The sequence below is a fragment of the Echeneis naucrates genome, chromosome 20, assembly GCF_900963305.1.
Source record: "Echeneis naucrates chromosome 20, fEcheNa1.1, whole genome shotgun sequence".
NCBI lineage: Eukaryota > Metazoa > Chordata > Actinopteri > Carangiformes > Echeneidae > Echeneis > Echeneis naucrates.
Genome location: NC_042530.1, coordinates 9,033,902 through 9,053,917, shown reverse-complemented (window position 1 = coordinate 9,053,917; position 20,016 = coordinate 9,033,902). Strand labels below are relative to the sequence as shown.

Sequence of the window (20,016 nt, the reverse complement as noted above, 5' to 3'; positions counted from 1 at the left end):
TTATTTAAATATTTAACATCTCTCTATGAGTGTGGTGTCAAATCTTCTCATCAAACTCTCAGCAAAAATCTAACCGGTGGAATCTTAAAATGTTCAAGCATGGCTTGAGGCCAAAACCTAATCTCACCTTGTTCGTGGTATAACCTGGCGGGCAGAGGGCAGCAGGGTCATGAAGTGAGCAGTACACCACAGTATCATGAAGACCTGGAGAGAATAAAACCCAGTCAATAAAGTCAATAAATATCATTCACTCACAAAGAAGAAAACCCAAGAGTCCCAATCAGCAGAGGCCAAAACAAAGGAAGGTGAGTGAGATGTGTTATTGCTATATTCATGCAACTACTCTGACTATGTCTGGAGAGAGTGATGATTTGGAGCCTTATCAGAAAGGGCCAGATGCAGTGGAAGATCAAAACATAAGAAAACAAAAGCCCTAATAGCAGTAAATGCTGTGATTATTTCTAATTATCCAATCACGTCTGCCTCCTTTCTGCACTTTAGAGACAAATCAGACATCGCAGTAATCCTCTAACAGTTACCAAGTGACGTGACAGTGATTATATTTCTAATTTCAAATTTTGTTGTCTGAGGCAGGGTAAAGCTTAGTACCATATCTCCTGTTGTACAAGACAGCTGAATGAGGTCACTCTTCTGGGGCATTTATATAAACATTATCCAGAACAGCATTCCTTTTTAAATAAACTCCTGCAGTTAATCAGCTTCTTAATATTCATTTCCACCTACTGTATGGGTGGAAGCACTGCAATGTTCTTCAGTATTTCCAATTTAACCAATGGAAATAGTACTTATAAACTTTGAGCTTCTCAGTATAAATAGGTTCATTGTGTATAGGGACATTTACTAGTCACACCCATACAGGATTTGGATTCTGGGAGAAGCTCTGATCAGTTTCTTATTTGAAAACAACTACTGTAAAAGAACCACCATTGAGCAAAAGAGCAACAACAATAGTTCAAAATTGTCAAACCTTTGTTTGAAGAAGAGCTCTGACTTGTTGTTGACACATTGCAATTGGTAAATGCAAATTATCAAATTATTAAAAAAGGTACTTTAGTCAAAGGATGAACAAAGTCTGAATAAAGCACATTTCAACTGCCACGATTTTCACTCATTTCATCAACTCATTTCACATGTCAATGACTGGGTTTGTATCAAACCATGGCCCCTTAACATGCCCTTCCCTCTCTCTCTCCCTACCTTTCCTGTCGCTCACCTGTCACTGTCAAATATAATAATAAATGGAGAAATATCCAACCAAAAAAAAAAAAAAGTGATAATTTTCTGTTATTATAAATAGCAAACATCAAGCCCAAGTCTAAATGCAAACTGTTTTATAATACAACACCCAATCCGGAGAGTGATGCACAAATAGAAACATTTCCTTTGGAATTGTTTCAATACACTGATTTAGCTTAGTGCTGTTACTAAAGCTCTGTTAAAATGCAACACCTTAAAAGTTTATAAAATTGAATCAATGCTCAATGCATCTGAATAAATTGTCATAGCACTATGCTATTCTCTTTGGTGTGATGACTGACTTATCATCTCCACTCATGTTCTTTTGTTCTCTGTATAAGAAGAGGGGAAAATGTAAAACAAAAAAATGACTGAATATACATACCTGCAAACTTCTTGAATCCACCCTTAAACTCTTGCAACACCTCCTGGTGCTCTGCTCTGGAGCCCAAAATGACAGAGTACAGTGTGTGTCAGACTCTATGTGTGTCTCTGTGTCTAATTGTGTGTGTGTACGTTTACTTACACACTCGACAGAGTGACCTGAGTGACTGCTGGGATGTTCTTCAGGGTGTGAAGAGTGTCCTGAGTGAGGTGAGGGACTGTGCCGAGATGTGAGTACAGCAGACAGCCGGGGACCTCCAAGCAATGCTGTCCCGTCCTGCCGAGCCCCTTCAGGACACCCAGCCGACTTTCCCCCTGGACCACCCGGGACAGCTCTAGCTTAATCCTGCTGCCAGCCATACGAGTATCTGCAGTCTGAATGGGACACTAAAAAGTCCACTCTGCTGAATAACCGCCCCTTATGTTTGTTGTATTCCGTTTGAATGGCAACGATGCCGGTGAGCTAACGTTAGCCACGCTCGTACAAAACACGTGAATTAGCTACGTAGCTAACTAACCTACCACTCACTTGTTACGAGTGTTTACAAACTTGACCGAGTTGAGATGTTTAATACCCCTTATTGTCAAAATTCTAAATATTGCACATTCAAAGCTATTCTGGTTTTACCTGTATACCTTTAAAATTTTGGGAGCATCTCTCGTTTTACCACAGTCACACGCTATCTGACAGGAACTACAAGTCGCGGAAATATGTCGTCGTCATCAGCCGCGGCGACTGAAGAAACTACAAAGTTGCATCGTGCGTGCCTTTTTTTCTATAAACAAATCATCCTTATGTGTCATACATAATTAAAAACGGTGTCCAAAATGTGTTATTTAATAATTATTTTACATTTTCTCGCCGAATGAACATAATTTTAGCTCTTGAAAGTTAGACCTTAACTTTTGATATACAGTCTGTGGAGGGGGAACACAGTTGCTATGGTTACCGGAGAGACGCCCGAACTACAAACAAAGTCTTGTGGGAGGCGTAGTCCCGAAATGCTTCATTTGTGGGAGAATATTGGCAGAAAGATGGTTTATTTACTACATTGCCCAGAGTCCTGTGCGCATCAACATGATGGTTATGGATACGGCTCTCACGGTTTGCCATCGCTCTTTGAGATGACTTCAATACTCTTTGTCGACACAGATTTAGAATAACAGTCCTCTCTGGCTGCTGCATGTTGTTAGTAATAGATATAAGGACTGTACGAAATCGATTACAATTCAGAGATAATGACCTTCCCAGGTCATAATCCTCACCTGTTTAAGTGGAGGGCCCACGGCAAGAATAAAACAAATACAAACAAGGTATGTTCAGTTCTCGGATCAATGTTAGGTTGATAAGTCTCCATATATATTAACGTGGCTGCATATCCTATATAACAAATCCGAAGTGCTGCGCTCTTCAACGCTTTCTATTATCTAAAGAGAAAACATAACGCTTTTTATTTTCACTTTTCGGGCGGTTGCCGCAGGGTTACCAAATCCCTGAGGTTGTGAAAGCAGAAATGTAAAAGTGTCCAATTGGATTTATGAATGAAAAAGATGCACACCCCATCTTTGGGGTCATGGCTCGTGTGAGGGGACTGGCTAGAAATTACATACAGAAGGCTTTTCTCACACGCCTGCTGCCTGAGATAGCTGAATCACTGCAAGACCAACACAGACTTTTCTTCATCTGGGGAATGATTTTGAAGTAATCTTTTGATTTAAGGCTATTTCTAATCTTACCTGGGACATAATCCGTAGATGTCAGGCTTTGGCTTATCCTTCTATTTACACACTGTGCCTGCTGTAAATTCTCTGTAAGATTGTCTCAGGCATTTTCAAGTGGCATTTCTACAGGCCCAACGGTATCACTTACACAACGTATTTTGGATTTACATAATTTGAAATTGACCTGAAAATAGTTTTCTTTCAAAAACAGATCCATGAGAGGCATGATGATATTGAGCGATGGAGGAAGGTGAGACCAACGTGAGAGTTAACAACTACTCTTGTGGTTCAATATAAAAAAAAAAAAAAAAAAAGAATGTTGTTTTAGTTTGGTTTTCATTTGTTTCAAAATGGCATGTACTAGGACTTGAAGAATTAAGTGTGCATCCTGTAGCTCTTTCTTTGCTTTTTAGCATTGCTGACAACCCAATGAGGAATTTTCTATATTTAAATATGACTGCTTATAAGATTCAAGGCACTGAAATTAATTGAAAACAATAGCCTGTTTGAAATATCACTATAGTACACCCCTTCTCTCACACCTTCCACTTATGAAGCTGTATAATGGTACCAATATTTTTTTTATTATTATCATGCATATTTTTTTTTTATTGTTGGAAATAAAACTGTTTTTATGTGTTTGGTCTTTGGACAACATCGGTTTGTTTATTTTCATCTACTACAGCAAGTGGAGATAGCTTCAGAGTTTGCTGTAAGTCAAGTCTTCTCCCACAAGAAACCTCATTCGAGAGCCAGCAGCCTACCTGTACCATTGCAAAGCAGAGAACAGTTAAAAGATCATGACGACGCTTACAGTGAAGGTATGTCAGATAGTAATAAAAGTAATGGAGACACTCTAGAGAAGTCATAGACAGTTGGATCTGTGGAGCAGCAGGTTGAATGATGACATTCTGATTTTGGGGTTTTGCAGCTCAGGCTCTTCTTGGTGATTGGCTCAGCAGTAAATTGCGAACGGAGCTAAAGATGGAGGAGGAAGATGATGTAATGAACTCCACTGAGAGAAGCTACCCTGTTGCACTTGTTAGTTCTCAGCCTGAAGCCCTGACGTACAACAAATTTGATGGTAAGAAAACCGTAACTTGTTGTTATGCACAGATAAAATTTGATATCAGTGGCCTTAATGGATACAGGGATTAACAAACAAATAATGCTCGGATTTAAATGCTCTACTTGAAAGGTTGTCACAAACCATTAATAAAGGAGTAACCCACTCCAAAGATTCCTTCATTTTTATGGCATGGAGCTTTGCAAGACTGCAGCAAACAGTGAGGTTGTAGCTCAATCCAATCCTTTTTCCAAACCAGTTAAATTCAGCTGCTACCTTAGCAGCTGAAGACCACACCACTTGCGTACTTCAAAAAATCAATGTCTAAAAATCATTATCAATCGTACTGAAATTTTAACTACAGTATGAAAATCAACTGCCAGAGGCTTAAAAAATCTGAAACTCCTGACTGTGTGTGAATTGTGGCCTTGGTAATTTAGTTATCATAGTCCTTCCACATAATAAATGAACACAGTTATTTTCAGCAATTAATATCCATATCTTTTTTATATTAATCTAAATAATGTGTGTGTGTGGACAGGATATTTATGTAATATATTCCCTCTCTGAAGAGTGAGTTTAGATTCTGCACTTACATTATCACACCTCTAACCAGCAACCCCTCTGAGAAAAGAGGGAGAAATAGATATTTAAGAGTCCTTTAAAACACTTTAGTTGTGATATATGACTTTTGTACTGTTAACAACTTAGATCTCTACAACTGCCTGGCTGAAGAAGAAGAGCACAGCGCTGTCAACAGATTGCTACAGGACCTAATGGAGCAAGAAGTGTTAGACTCTAGGATGATGGACGAGCTAGCGTTGGATATTGAGCAAACAAGGAAGAAGTTCAGAGACCCGAGTCTCACCATGGAAGCACGACACCAGCAGGTATGGGCTCAAAGGGAGTCTCACATTTTTGCAGCTGCTTAAGAGCTGTGACTACTGTTGATTTAAAACTGTCACTGTGAGTAATGCTGGACAAATCAGTTGGAACTATGAGCACCAAAGTTGTGTCCTCAATTCCACTAATTGATCCCCTGATTGCCCCTGAAGGTGCGAAAGAACAGGGCTCAGCGTGAGGCTGAGAGGCAGAGACAGCAGAGTGAGAGGGAGGCTCTGCGGGATGCCAGACACGAGGCAAAGGGGAGAGAGCGAGAGAAGGAGATGAAAAAGAAGCAGGAGGCATGGAGACAGGAGGAGATGGTTCAGCAAGAGATGGTGCGACTGCGACGCAAGATCGAGGAGAAGAGAGCCCTGGAACAGCTGGCCAGACAGAGGTATGGTGTCCATAGAAGCCAATAATGTAAGAAAGTGGGTACATCAATCCTCCTCCACTTTTCCATAATAGAAAGAATGTACTAATGGTTACTTGTTAACAAATAAGTCTGTAATGAGGCAGCCCTCTGATTCAAACAAGTGAAAGCAGAAGTGTCCTTGTGGAGGGTACATAAATCCTGGGGGGATGATGAGATTGTTGCGTAACCACCTTTCACTTTGTGTATTTAGCTTTATAAGCTTGTATCTATGAGTAGTATTAATAGCATTGTTACTCAGTTTTGAGTAACACTAAAGTACTTCAAAAGTAGCGTCCCATTTGAAGCACTACCAGGAGTAGTGAACATAGATAGGCTGCACAATGCTTTATGATTGGAAGTGTTTGATAATTACTTTCAAAGTGGCTAGAAATGAAAATCTATTTCCTGTGCTTTGCAAACTGAATGTCATATCAAGTATTTGATCAAAAACCTGATTTGATAATTAAATGAGTATATTCCATCCACTACCATTGGGGAAAACCTGAATGGTCTGTATAAATAAGATGTGTGGAAGAGAGTGATGTTTGTTTATTTGTTTTCTCCTTTAGTTATTGGAAAGCTATTTTTTATTTTGTAAAATTTCTATTAATTATTTATGTTTTACAGACAAAGAACAGAAAATCAAATCAAATTTGATTGTAACTTTTACAAATATCTGTAATTCACTGTGAGGCCCAGTAGGTCACATAATACCTGTGTGTTCATTCCACAGGGAAAGGAACAGGATGGAAGGGCAGAGCACAACCACGACCCTCCAATCAGCTCCAATACTTTCTACTGAACAGCAGCACACAGAGCAATTGTTCAAAGAACGTAAAATTCAAAGTATGGTTCACATGAGCAACCTCAAGGTTGGTGTTGGTACATGTAGTAGGGTATACAAAAATTGTAACAGGGTTCACAATAATTACAGTGCCTGCATTTGGGTGCATCTTTTAGTGCTTGCAGGGGCATTTCTCTCAGTGGTATACCGTCATTTTGGACAGACGGCTACGTATGGGTAAGGCCATGGCTTTCTGGGACTGGAAAAGACAACTACAAGTGTGGCGGGCATGGCGAACCATGGTGTGGGCACAACAAAAGCAGCGAGAGGTGGCAAGAACAGAGGAGGAACTACGAATTGAAAACAGGCAAGAAGCAAAAATAATTAATGCAATTAAAGTTAAAAAGTCCTGTTAACTTATTATTGCATTATATGCATTCTACTACTGATTATACAATGCAAATTATTAAACCATAAATTGTAATGTTTTCTCATTAGGACGATAATTAAAGACATTTTATATTGTGTTACTCTGACCAAGTCACAGTTTTGAAGAATACAACCGCATCTGTTATCTGTTTCAGACAATGCCAGCTGGCTGTGGAGAGCAACCGAAGGCGATTGCTTCGGCGATGTCTGAATGAGTGGCAGATACAATGTCAGTCAGAGAGGGAACAACGAGAGCTTTTGCCCCAGCAGCAAGAAACCCGCCGCAAAATGGCAGCTTTAATCAGTGCTGTATCAACAGGAAAACTCAAGGCCACAGAAACACCCGCTTATCAGCGAGTAATAGCCCCATCTGAGGCATCTAATCATCCAGAGACCACACAAAAGGTGGCAGGTGCCATCACAAGTTTGCTTTGTGTTCCAAATCACACATTTAACATAAAATCATGACAAAAACATCAGGCTTATTATTGACAGGTGATGCTAAAGGGCCAATTGCTGAGGCAATAAACAATTTTGGGTTTAACTGAATATAAAATGGTCTTTGTATAAAATGAAATGAATATTTTTCAAGAAATCAGCCAGAGAGAAAAACATTCCTGCAGAAATGTTTCCAACTCTACAGAAATAAAGCAAAAAGGATGGAGTAAGAAAATAAGAGGTGTAAGACAATGGAAAAGTGCTTGGAGCTGCAGGAGAGTTGCAGGAGTTCATGGTAGAGGGGTCAATAAAGGCCATTTGTCAGGATATATAATTTCAGTTGCCTTGAGATAGTTGTAGTAGTCTGATACCGTATCTCTGTCACACCCTGAAGCTCTTAGTAAATCTCCTCCCAAGGGCAGCCTTCATTTTGCATGTATAATTGAACATATTGTTCCGTGTTTTGTTGCATTCACTGCAGGAAGATCACCACGGATCAGGCAAGTTAGCCCCTGACACCTCTGCAGTGCATCAGGATAAGAGGCCTATGGATCCTAGGGGCCAGCCCACTCAGCCATGGCAGGTGACTCGAAGGCATGTAGCTCTGACAGCTGCTGAGCTCCAGAATGTACGGCAGAGAGGTGATGGTGGTGGCTCTAGCTGTTCGAAAAGCACTGCATCACCTGGCAGCATGTTTGAGAATAGACACGCGACCCAGCAGCAGATCATCGCACAGCAACGGAAGCTGTTGAAGGAGCAGCTTGAGCAAATTGCAAAGCTAAAAGAGGAGCAGACCATAATGGGTTTGGAGCTGGAGATGAAGAAAACTGTTCAAACCTCTCAACTATTAAAGCAAGGGGGCTCAAGACCAAAGAGTGACACCTTTGACCACACTGAGAAGAGGTAATCATTTGGATGTGAATGCACTGTATCAAATGCTACAAAGGTTTCAATTATCAATTGAATCTCATTCATATCACAACGTCTTCATTAGCAGATGAATTCAACAAAATAGTCATGGAAATAATCATCCATCCATTATCTAAACCACATACCCATCAGCGTTGCTCAAAGGGGTGGAGCCAATCCCAGCTGACATTGGATTGGTCAAGGGCAGGGATCACCTTGAAGAGGTCATCCATCTATTGCAGGGCCAACATATAGAGACAAACAACTATTCAGAAAATCACCAAAAAAAAAGAATCTCAGCCAGGAGTTAGCTCAAGAGGTACTAATAAAATTGAACACATTTTAGTATAACAGTGGCAACAAAAACTAGTAATTCCTCAGAAGTAACATTAATTGATCCAAAAAGCATAAGATAATGCAGCTTCCAACAAACCATCCCCAAGTTCCTTTTAAAATGTCACAAAATCAGTAATGGATGCAAGTCCTGTCTAACTTAGGGCTCTTCTGTACCATTCAGCAGTTACCATCTCAGCTGTACCTAAATGAAATATATCACCTGTCAAAACGTACATGATAAGGTAGACATAACACCGAAATGGAATATATTTTTTCAGTTACTGTCAACAGCACACTTTCGCTCGACAATGTACCAATTTCAATGAGGTGTAACCAATAACCTTACAACCCTTATAGCCCTTTTACTGCAAACAATTTCACACTTCTTTCCACAACTAACAGGGCTTTTTCACCTCACCATTACTATTACTACACAACTATTGAGCTCATCAGAAGATTAAGGTCTGATGATGCACCAATATCATGAGGCACGGAACAGGCAGGAAATATGGACAAAGAAGTAGGATTAACACCATATACTATTGTGGAGCACAACTAAAACTACATGGCTTAAACAAATTTGCAGTTTGTCATTTGCGTGACCTCCCTGATAGCAGAGAAAGCGAAACACTGGACTGAACTATTGAGTGAAAACACAGACGAGCACAAACTGCAAGAGACACCAAATACAAAGCAGTAGATCAATTAGATGTTGCATATTCAGGGATATATATATATATATATATGTGTGTGTGTGTGTGTGTGTGTGTGTGTGTGTGTGTTTATGCATCCTTGAACATAGTTTCAAACTGTTTTAATGAGCAAAATGAATTCTGGAATTAATTTACATATTTCTAGAGGGTTGGAGGCATGTCATTTGGGTTTACCTTTTTTTCATTTCCCTACATATGCCTCAAGTAAATGTGAATGAAGAGATGACAGGTCTTTGTTTTTGTGCTTATAGCCATGATTGTTACTGTTCCAGGGCAGTGAGAGAACCAGAGAGTCAATCTACACATCTGAGGAAAGATGTCTTACACCGGACCCGTACTCATCCAGTCATCACAGGTCAGTCTGCGAGTTCATTCACTCCATAAGATTAATAGCTTACACACTCAACACGCACCGCATGTGCATCAATCATTCAATTGTAGCTTCTCTATGAAGAAATTGGATAACCTTGAGTCACACGTAGAGAGTCTTGCCTTTGCAGTTATAAAGCCTATACAGTAGGTGTATATTCCTTCAGCAGTAACACCCATCTTGACTCTGACTTCTAGTTATGTGTGGAGAATATTAAGCTTCAAGCATGCATAAATATGCATAAATCTACTCCTGAGACCATTATAGAGGTATTCCCTGTATTCAACTCACCCCTCTCTCTTTCTGAGTGAAGCCATGGAGGCCCGTGCACGTCAGCGCATAGAGCGGAGAAAGGAAATTGAGGAGCTCAAGAGAAAGAAGGAAGAGAAAAAGCTGGTGAGAAATTGGTAGATCATCCTCTTCCAAAATCAAACTTTGCTGAGATAAAAATAAGTCAAAGATTTAACCAAAGAACCCAACTTTTTCCAGGCTGAGATGAAAGCTGCTGAAGAGCAGAGACTGAAGGAGGAGGAGGAGGACAAACGCAACGCAGCAGAAAAGCGGAAGGAGGAGAGAAGGCTGGAAAAAGAGGTGAGATATGTTCTGCATTTCATGGACATTCACAAAAATAATGGTCGGAGTAGAGCAGAGGACTGCTTTGTATATTCCAATATTTTGAGTCAGTCACAGCACTATTGTGACACACAGAGAGAGGAGGAAAAACAGAGGCAACTGAAAAAACAACAGGAGCTCCTGAAACTGGCCCGTGAGCACTACCATCGAACCGTGTTGCTACGGAGAGGTCTGGCACCATGGAAACGCCTTATTCAGCTCAGACAAGCCAACATACAGGTAAATCACCTGCTGTGTTCACTGCAGCACCAAGTGAAGTATTTCTTAACCACTTACTAAAGTATACAGAAAACTCTTGTTATAGCGGGGCTTAAAGCGCTTCATTAAAACACACAGTCTTGGAACCGAATTTCAATAAGCAAAGAAGAAAATTTTTGACATTCAGAAGAAATCTAGCACAAAAACTTCCACCTTAGACCATGTACATGTCATGGATTTCAGTAATAAAAATTCTGAGCATTAAAAAAAAAAAAAAATTAGCATCTGCTATCTGATATAAAGCCAATGTGTCTCCAGACTGCACCCTATTAAAAGGTTTCTTTATAACACAAGTGCATAAATGTCCAGAATGTTTGACTCTTCTTTTTACTTTACCGTCAATCAGGATTGTTATTTTTTATTTGTTACTGTTGGTAACAATGAATATTTTTCTTTAAATAGCTTCCTATTTTGTTCATATCAGTCCATTGCTATATCCTCATTCATTAATTATCTATAATGCTTACCCATCAGGTTTAAGGGGTGCTGGAGCCAATCTCAGCTAACGTTCAACATATAGATACATACAGGAACAAACCATCATTAACACTCACACTCAGACCTACGGGCCATTTAGAGTCACCAATTAACCCAAACATGAATGCATTTGGACGGTGTAGGCACAGAGAGAACATGAAAACTTCACACACAATCCAATCGCACCCAAAACATTCTTATTGTGAGGCAATGGTGCCTCAACTGCTATACAAAAGTCACTTCTACTACTATTATTATTATTATTATTATTATTATTATTATTATTATTATGAAGTACCACAGTACCTCATGCTGTGTATGGACACACAATCCTCTCAAACACATCTAACAAACTGATAATTGTGACAGATGAGCCAGCTGTTTTGGGAAAAATACCTACACTTAATTAAATGAAATACCTCAAGCCAAAAGCAAAGCTACAGCACATACAAATAAAAGACCTATACTTTCTGGCTCCATTCCCTGAAAAGTATCATTCTCTCATCTCCCAAACAGCATCACAGCAATTGCATGTATTCATGTGCACAGTATATTTCAAAAAAGAATAAAAACCTTCTTTGGGCAGTTCATCATTTCATATTCATACTGCACCATTATTTCTATCTGCCGCATATGAGTGGATGTGGATGGATTCATCAGTTAACATCAGTGCTTTTCTTTTCATCCCCCACCAGCTGGCTGACAGTCATCACAATCTCATCCTCCTGAGACGGTGTGTAATAGGCTGGCAGCAATCAGCAAGAGAGTCCTTGTCTGAGAAAGCGGCTTCTGCTGACCAACTGCACCGTCGCTTTTTGCTTCGTAGGATCTTAAGCTGCTGGAAATCAGTGTGTATACACATGTCCACGTACGCACGCACACACACACTTAATCGGGATTGCAGTTTCCCCATCATCAGCCGTTCACTTAGCACATCATTTCATAATCTCCTCTTCCACAGACACTTAGTTATGTTTCCAGGGGCCAAGTCTAAAAAAAAAAAGAATATAACACAATTTTGTTCTTATTTGTTTGTAAGTTTGTGCCACTCTATTTTAATGCATCCACACTTGTAAAATAGCCTTATCTCTAAATGAATATTTCTGGGTCAGCTAAAGGATTGGCGAATGATTCAGGAGGAGCGAGCTGAGCATTTCTACCGCACACACACTCTGAAGAGGTTTCTGATGGCACTGCAGGACCAGGTGACTCAGGCAAGGCTGGTAGAGTGGGACCACCAGGAGCTGGCTCAGGAACACAATAACAGGTCTGTTACTCATGACTTTGCCATATGTTCACAGAATGGATACTGCAGTGTGTCCACCAAGTAACCATGAGTGTGATATTAAATGAAATAGCTTGTAAAAGCTGTAATTACAAGTTGTCAGTCCCACACCCAGAGAAGCTCAAGGTCTTGAGCTTTGACCTGATTTGTAAGTACTGCAGATTATGAAATGTTAGACATTGGAACATCTTACACAAGAAGTTGTTGGATATTATACGGCATGAAATTTGAAAGCTTTCGTTCTGCCTTGCCACATTTTCTATTCTTTTTCATTCAAAATAATACAAGATCCTCCTTGACATATCTGCTGCTAGCTGTAAATATCTAATTTTGAGATTAAAGGAATCAGTCTTGCTGTTTCGGAAGAAACCTCAAAATGGCTGAAATGGTTGGCATCACTTAGTGTTCCTGGACTCTGTGTTCTGGACACGGAATAACAAAATGTACAATATTTGCAGCAATAATGATTCTCCATGCTATCCTATACTCACTTTATATTGATGCCAAGTAATACATGGTTCTAAACAGCATGTTGCAGCACTATCAGCTTTGCGACGCTCTACTGAAGCTGTGGTGCTTTATGTTAAATGCTACACTGTGTGCGAACATCTTCACAAGAACACAAAAAATTTTCATGTTTCGTATGTTTAATTTTGGTTTAGTGGGATAGCATGCTATTATTTACTAATTACACAGTATACCAAAGGTCGGTGGAAAATTCATGGGTTTTTTGGAGGGGGTTCTATGAGGAAACCTTCCATAAGCCAAAATATTCTTTAAAAAAATGATTTTGATGATGTCAGGGGGTCAGACTTTTGATATCTTTAGAAATATCATAGCAATCCAGTCAATAGTTATTTAACAAAATCCCAGGTTTGAACCTCACACTTGATGTCAGAGAGTTAGTAAAGCTGACGGGATTCATCCTCTGGAGGCATAATAGGTGATACTTCAGTGTTTTATAGATTATAGATTTACACACTGAGAAAGATTTTTTTTGGATGACACTTTAAGAACTTTTCTAAAGTCTGTGACACTCATCATTATTTTTATTTGGTCCTCTGGTTCTTATTGTGGCCAAAATATACAGTCTGAATTGTCATTGTCATAAAGTGGGCACGGCTATGAAGTTCAGCTTTAAGGTGAGGTTTGCTAAATGATTGCAGCCTGCAGGTGAGTTCCCACCAGCTGCCCAGCTGCCATAATGTGAAAACTCATTAGGTTTTGTCATCTCAGAGGTCCCCATAATTCACTTTCTTATTGCTCACTTATTCTGTTCCCGTCTGTCCCTCCATCTGCCTCCCCTTCAGACGGGTGTTGCAGCGATTCTTCCAGGCCTGGAGGCAGCTCCCGTGTCTCCTCCGCAAGGAAAAAGAGCGAGAGAGACGGAGGCAGAAGCTGGGACGGAAAGTGGCTGAGGTTCTGCCTGATTTCTGCTCCCATCCACTGTAAAGTGTCACCAAAGGAGAAAGTTATTGGCTACAGATGACACACATACATCTCAAGAACACTGCAGAGGAGACACAAACAAAATTAATACTCATGATCATTTCTCAGATCCATTTAATATAAATAAATAAAACCCTTTTCATACAAACACAGGAGTGATTGTGAAAAACACTGAAAAGATTCTCTGTCCAACATTACTGTGTAATGACTTATTTTCCAGAGCTGTTTAATTCAGTCTTCAGTCAAAAGTTAGTCTGAACAGCCATAAAAAGAGTAAAAGTAACTTTCCATGAGTTTATAACTACGCAAGCTGTTGTGTTCAACATTAAAAAGCACCTATGGAACTTTAATTAGACTGATCATCTGGCCTGTACTGGGATGTTTCTTCTGTCTCTGACAAATATCCATGACACATTCATGAAGACAAGGGAGTTCTCTTCCTCTATGCACTGCAGATAAGAGAGTGGATAAGAGGATGGAGGAGGAGTGGTGTACAAAGAGGCCATTTTTGAAATTATGTTCAGCTAAGGTGTTTTTTTTTTTTATACAGGACTGAGCAGCTGCAGAGGCATCGTTATGTTGCTGTGCTCAGAGAAAATCTTCAGCACTTCGGCAGATAACTCAAATGTTTGTTGATTTGTTGGCTCCCACCAAGGCCCTACAATATAAAGGAAACATAAAGGCAATATTCAAGTCTAAGGAAGACATCCACTGTGAAAGAACAGTGATATTTGTTTTTGTAGAAAACTGATGAGAGGTATAATGAGACAGCAGAGGAAGGAGATAAAAGCTGCATATAGCTGCATAGATGGGATGCCAGCTGTCGATGACATTAATGGTGAAGAAGTATCTTAATGGTGATTTGTAGTTGTTATTGCTATGTGAGGAAACCACTGCAACTTAGCTCAATTGCTGCAGTAACCCTGTGATAACAGCTTTGTAGCCAACAGAGGCAGCCAGCAAAGCGAAGTCAGGGTTTAAGGAGTCATGCTGCCATCCAGTGAACAGTGACAGAACAGCAGCCATGTTCCCCCAACCCTCAGCTCTTTTATTCAGAGCTAGGCTTCATGTTAGTCTCTTAGACCAGGTCTGCTGGAGCGGGACAGGGAATACTCGGGTTGTCTCCCATGGTCATGAACTCAGCCCAGTTGCCACGGAAACCTCGAGAATAGACACCAGTGTCCACAACAAGTCCCCAGTAGGCGCTGCGAGCAGTTCTGTCTCGCAAAGCGATGCGTGCTTCACGCTCAGTCACGTTGTAGCTGATGTTGATCACCTGCACCACCAGCAGGTGAAGAAGCCCACCAGTCACAATGCTGCTGTACCACGCACAGGTGAAGCAAAGTGCAGTGCTACAAACACAGACAAGGAGCAAAGATTTTAAATCCTGCAGCAACTCAACAACATATCACATTGGTCACGACAAGCATTATTCTTCATTTGTAATGAGGGTATATTTTTCTTTTTTTCTCTCTAGAGCTAAAATACATTTCAAGAACTTGACTTCGATCTCCGTGTAAAATGGAACACTTAGCCTTTGAATACCACCATTCAGATTTGTCTCATTCATTCATTTCAAGGATGAAACTGTGTACAATAAAAAAAAAATTCTGACTGTGGCCAGTTTAAATAAGAAATTGACATAATTTTGCATATTTATGACATGATAGCTTTACAAAGTCTGAGGCTGAGCTGGATACTGTTAAGTCCTACTGAAGTGCCAGAGCACAAAATTTAAATGGGAAACCTTTCAACATGCCCTATCTAACTGATTCAATCACATAAACTATTATAATTTCTATCTTTGCGGTGAATTGTGGGAAAAATGTCAAAATTCCCCTCAGTGGTTAAAAATAGTTTCTATGAGCTATGAAATTATGAGAATTTTGCTTTTGATGGCTGCTAAAAGGCCATCTGCCACTTCATGTCTCCATGGGTTCCATCCGAACTATGAACAGTCAGAGCTATTCCTGTTAGGCGGGTCATGTTAATTATTTAGTTTGTTATGCAGCTACAGAGAGACATTTAAATTTGTCCCTTACAGAACAACTTGGACCTTTGGACTAAAATTTCCTAACAAATATTCATTATAACTAACTATGGTAGTTTAAGTTTGGGGTGTTTCTTTAGAGATTGGAAGGGATTTGGTCAGGTCAGGTCAAACTTCATTTGAGACCATTATCATTATTAATATTTAAATAATGCTTTAATATACATTACCAGTCAAAATGTATGACCTTGACTGGTAATGTATTTGGAAGTATGTTTATTCATATTTCATTGAAATCATTATTCCCACTAACATACCTGTTCTGACTGGATATGGGTAGCATTCATCTTTCCACATGCTACAAATATCAGTGAGATTTATTTGCTATTTGTTTGTATTAAGCCTGATTATTTTTGTAAATGTAAAAAAATGAGGTTGGGTTGTACATATAAATGGTGTCATTGGCATTATTTTCTGATCAATGGATACGTTGATTCATTCTTGGTTGCCTCAAAAGGATTGGACAAAATTAAACTAACACAATTTTCAGTGCATTTTTTTCCAATCTCGTTTTGTTTTTTACATTTTTGTCATTTCTTCTATATTATTCATTTCAGATTAACTCAATCACACAGCCAGTTCTGACCGTGTAATGCGTATGTCTGTGTTTCTAGTACCTGTACTGGTTGTAGACCCCTGGACAGTATAGCAGGGAGGTGAGGAGGTGTTGTCTAGGACACACACTCTGAAGCACCAGGCTGATCCCAAACACAGACGTCAGCAGGAAGAGGACAAGTGAAAGCAGGAAGCTGCGGTGATTGGCCTGCCCCACACAGCTGTTTATCCTACCTCAGAGTTGACGGACAGAATAGGTACAAACACACAAGGACAGATAGACAGAACATTGTACTGAGACCCCAGGGATACACTAGACAAAGACATGAGGGATCACACATATAAGTGCAAGAGTTGGTGTCAGTAAGGAAAGGTTTGCTTACAGCTGTGGCTCCATTTTGAAAAGCCAGACTAAAGATATAACGTATCCTACAAACAATCTTTGAGGAGGAAATGAAATGGATGTTTGCGGATTGTGTAGAGGAAACGCATGAAAAAGACATCTTCAGTGCAGTGGGATGATGAGAGACAAAGTGGAAGGCACACAGAAGACAGGTCAAATGAGAGGGATTTCAGCGGGACCCACCAGACACAGTGGTGGTCAAGACGCAGCACGCAGACACCACAGATCCGACAATGTCCTGCCCTCGGTGGCCGCACAACCTTGCACGTCGAACACCAGTTCCTGCGGCTACTGTCCTTCACCTCCACTCCGGATTGCTCCGACGATCCTGTCCTGTTGAGTACTGTCACATCCTGCCTCCCCCCATTGAAGGCAGGGTCTTTGTCTGCAAGAGGGCTGTAGTAAGTCACTGTGCTGTGCACAACCTCTTGGTGTGGCAGCACAAGGCCAGGTTCTCTTTTGGTGTAGGCAAGAGCTGCCAGGGTGAGGACAACCCCGAGCGTTACCACCGATACCTGGGCCAGACCAACATCTCCACGGGGAAGCACTTCTGTGATGAATAAGTAGTACATGTATGCCAGGGAGAAGAGAGCCAGGCTGAGGAAGAACAGAGTCTGCCCCTTCTTGCGGTGGGTGACGTAGTAGTACCACAGCACCAGACAGGGCAGACCTATCAGAACCACAATGCCAAGCAGGAAGTGGAGCGCAGCAAGGTGCAGCAGGGTAGGAAGGAGAATAAGAGGCGGGATGACAGACAGGTCCACTTTGCGGGCTCCACCCCACAGCCAGGGCACACGAATCCGATCTCTCACAACATCTGCCACTTGTGACAGAGATTCAGGTTTCTGGGGCTCCCTCTTCAGAAACCTGATGAGTTTAAATGCCACATAAAAAAATGAAGGGGGTTGCTTTTTGACCATGTTTACTTGTTTTGAAATACCAATATAAACCTTTTTCGAAGCTGATATTTTGGCAGCAGTGAAAGTAAGGATGTGATCCACACTCATTAATACTGCATTATGAAATGGCTTGCTATACCCTCCTTGCAATTAAAAGGTAAAACTTCTGTGAAAAAAAAGGAATACTATACAGCTTGATACAACTTTGGACAAATATACAATGATTTTGTATTTATTTGGTTAAAAATGATATCTTCAATTGGACAACATGAGCTACTTTAGATTGTGGTTTAGTTATTTCAGATATGCCTGTTTGAAGAAGTTTTAGCATTTGAGCTACATGTTCACTGTGTTCTGACATTTTTAGACAACCTAGCCCAAGAGTCCTCCCGTTAAATTTCTCTGACCTGTCACAAGCGTCATCCAGGTCTTCACAGTCACAGCAGCAGGCTGCTACATGGCTGCGCTCTCCAAGTCTGTTTACATACTCGCAGCAGCACAAGCTCTCCTCCTCCTGCTGCACTTGGTTGTTTCTCTTCTTCATGGCGGACAGTCCGACAACCGATCAGGTTCTGAAAATGTGTTAATCATGAATCAAATGTGATTCTGTTACAGGTGCAGCAGACAATTCTGAAGGAGGCGACAGATGAGGGTCACAAGTGTAATATAATAACTCCTCTAGACGCTCGCGTTGCTGAAATGACCTTTTTCATACAACAGCTTATGAGCTGTTTGCATGTGTTTCAGATGGTGGAGTAGTTCCAAACAGATTTCCACCACACCACACCGCAAAGCAGACCATGCTCATTTGATCCTCTCCAGTACGTTTCCAATCCTCACATCTGTCACACATCTGTCAGCCTTTAATGATTTAAAGCACTGCAGCTTGGGGGCTTATTTAGACAGTGAGGCAGTAACAACGCTTACCACAGTCAAATGTCTGTAGTGCCTCTCTAGTGAACCACAAAGTGGGATTAATGCTTCAACTCAATCAGACCTCTCTGTCTTGTTCTGTTGTGGAGGCCTGAATTAGCTGCTGATTAGCAATAAATGAAACGATGATGTGTTATCACTACTGATCAGCCTCTTTTGGCAGAAAAATTATGGTAGAAGGGGCACGGAGCGGTGAGAATTCACTAACTAAATCAGAAGTGTAGAGGAACAATTAGTGAAGCTAATATCACAAATAATCATAATTTGTGTCATTGAATGTTGACAGTTGCCTTTGGTAAAAGTAAATGAAACCTTAAACATATTAAATGGTAGAAATAACATTGAACAAGTAGCTGTTCATGATACCTGGCCAACCTTGGAAGGGGATTTTAGATTTTTTTTCCTTCCACTGCGTCTATTCTGGACTCTGGTCCGGGCTCAGACTGGGCCGCTCCATAAAATGTCTTTGTCATTGTCCTGTTCCACCACATAACTTTTGTTCCTCTTCAAAAGGGGAGCGACCCCCTGATTTTATCCTCTAAGATACGTTGATAAGTTGAGAATTCACTTTTCCTTTAATGACAGTGACCTCCTGATTTTGGTCCACACTATTTATTTCCCCTTTGGGTTGATGCACTCATGTTGATTTGTACTTCCCTTTTTCAACAGTAGGTTTAGTGAACATCACACTGAAGAATAAGCTTTGTGTGCCTCATTATCATGCTACTTAAAACCCTATAAGGATTAATTGGTATATTTATAAGAGAAATGTTAGGCAGGGTCAAGATCCAAACCATCAGGGGACACAAAAAATAGTTTCCACTGATGCCTGATACTTAAGATATTATTAGCTGTAAAATGTAATCCTTACAGATTAGTTATTTCTTTGTGCAAAAACTCTTTTCACAATTAGTACTTATTGAAATAAACAGACTAATATCAGGATACTTTCCTGTACCTGTCTCGTTTTGTGGAGACCAGCGGCTAAAACATGCTGAGTTACTGGAGAGCTTCCTGGTTCGGTTGGCACATTACAGTTCTCGCATATACTTTCTTTTTTCCTGAAAACAAAGTCCTGCTCTCATAAATATGTGCTTTTCCTGCGGTCACTGTTCGTTTTTGCTGACACCAGGACGCGACGCGACGCGTAATCCAGATCTCCATTTGAAGCTGTCAACACACGGCCGGCTCGCTGCGTTAAATTACCCGAACCCTGAGACACAGACGGGCTCCGGTGTTTATCATACCTGCACATCGGGCTGCTACATACCGACGCTTCCCATTGAACACCGACCTCCCCCTCCTCGGCGGAAGTGTCTCTCTTGGTATCGACGATCGTATCCGGTTTTCTTTTTTTCTCTCTCTCTCT

General features: G+C 40.6%; 3 protein-coding genes across 9 annotated transcripts in view; 1 reads left to right on the top strand and 2 right to left on the bottom strand.

Annotated features, from left to right (window-relative positions):
* qtrt2 (queuine tRNA-ribosyltransferase accessory subunit 2) overlaps positions 1-2,341 on the bottom strand; it is a 26,041-nt gene extending 23,700 nt beyond the window's left edge. For 2 of the 4 annotated variants that reach the window (XM_029529564.1, XM_029529565.1), the window contains exons 1-3: positions 1,784-2,315; positions 1,643-1,698; positions 128-204 (exon numbers count right to left, since the gene is read on the bottom strand). In XM_029529564.1, the coding sequence (XP_029385424.1) occupies positions 128-204; positions 1,643-1,698; positions 1,784-2,001 (351 nt within the window). In that variant the 5' untranslated portion in view covers positions 2,002-2,315. Of the gene's footprint in view, positions 1-127; positions 205-1,642; positions 1,699-1,783 lie in introns of all 4 variants that reach the window. The other 2 variants (XM_029529563.1, XM_029529562.1) reach the window with 2 other exon arrangements.
* Positions 2,094-14,558, top strand: ccdc191 (coiled-coil domain containing 191). The gene is given in 17 exon segments (XM_029529665.1): positions 2,094-2,099; positions 3,575-3,613; positions 4,049-4,184; positions 4,295-4,447; positions 5,141-5,319; positions 5,485-5,708; positions 6,460-6,598; positions 6,687-6,877; positions 7,095-7,344; positions 7,859-8,280; positions 10,014-10,101; positions 10,195-10,296; positions 10,414-10,557; positions 11,769-11,921; positions 12,186-12,340; positions 13,669-13,829; positions 14,551-14,558. Coding segments are annotated over 17 exon segments (2,550 nt in total).
* Positions 13,907-20,016, bottom strand: zdhhc23b (zDHHC palmitoyltransferase 23b). Of its 4 annotated transcripts, none has more exons than XM_029529492.1 (5): positions 19,895-20,016; positions 18,122-18,286; positions 16,999-17,682; positions 16,475-16,642; positions 13,907-15,159 (listed from the first exon to the last, which is right to left on the bottom strand). In XM_029529492.1, exons 2-5 carry the CDS (start codon positions 18,256-18,258, stop codon positions 14,886-14,888), a joined length of 1,263 nt encoding a protein of 420 aa, XP_029385352.1. In that variant the 5' UTR covers positions 18,259-18,286; positions 19,895-20,016; the 3' UTR covers positions 13,907-14,885. The 4 variants fall into 4 exon arrangements, with proteins under 4 accessions (XP_029385352.1, XP_029385354.1, XP_029385353.1 ...); XM_029529494.1 differs by having other exon boundaries at positions 19,918-19,947; XM_029529493.1 differs by lacking the exon at positions 19,895-20,016 and adding an exon at positions 19,606-19,885.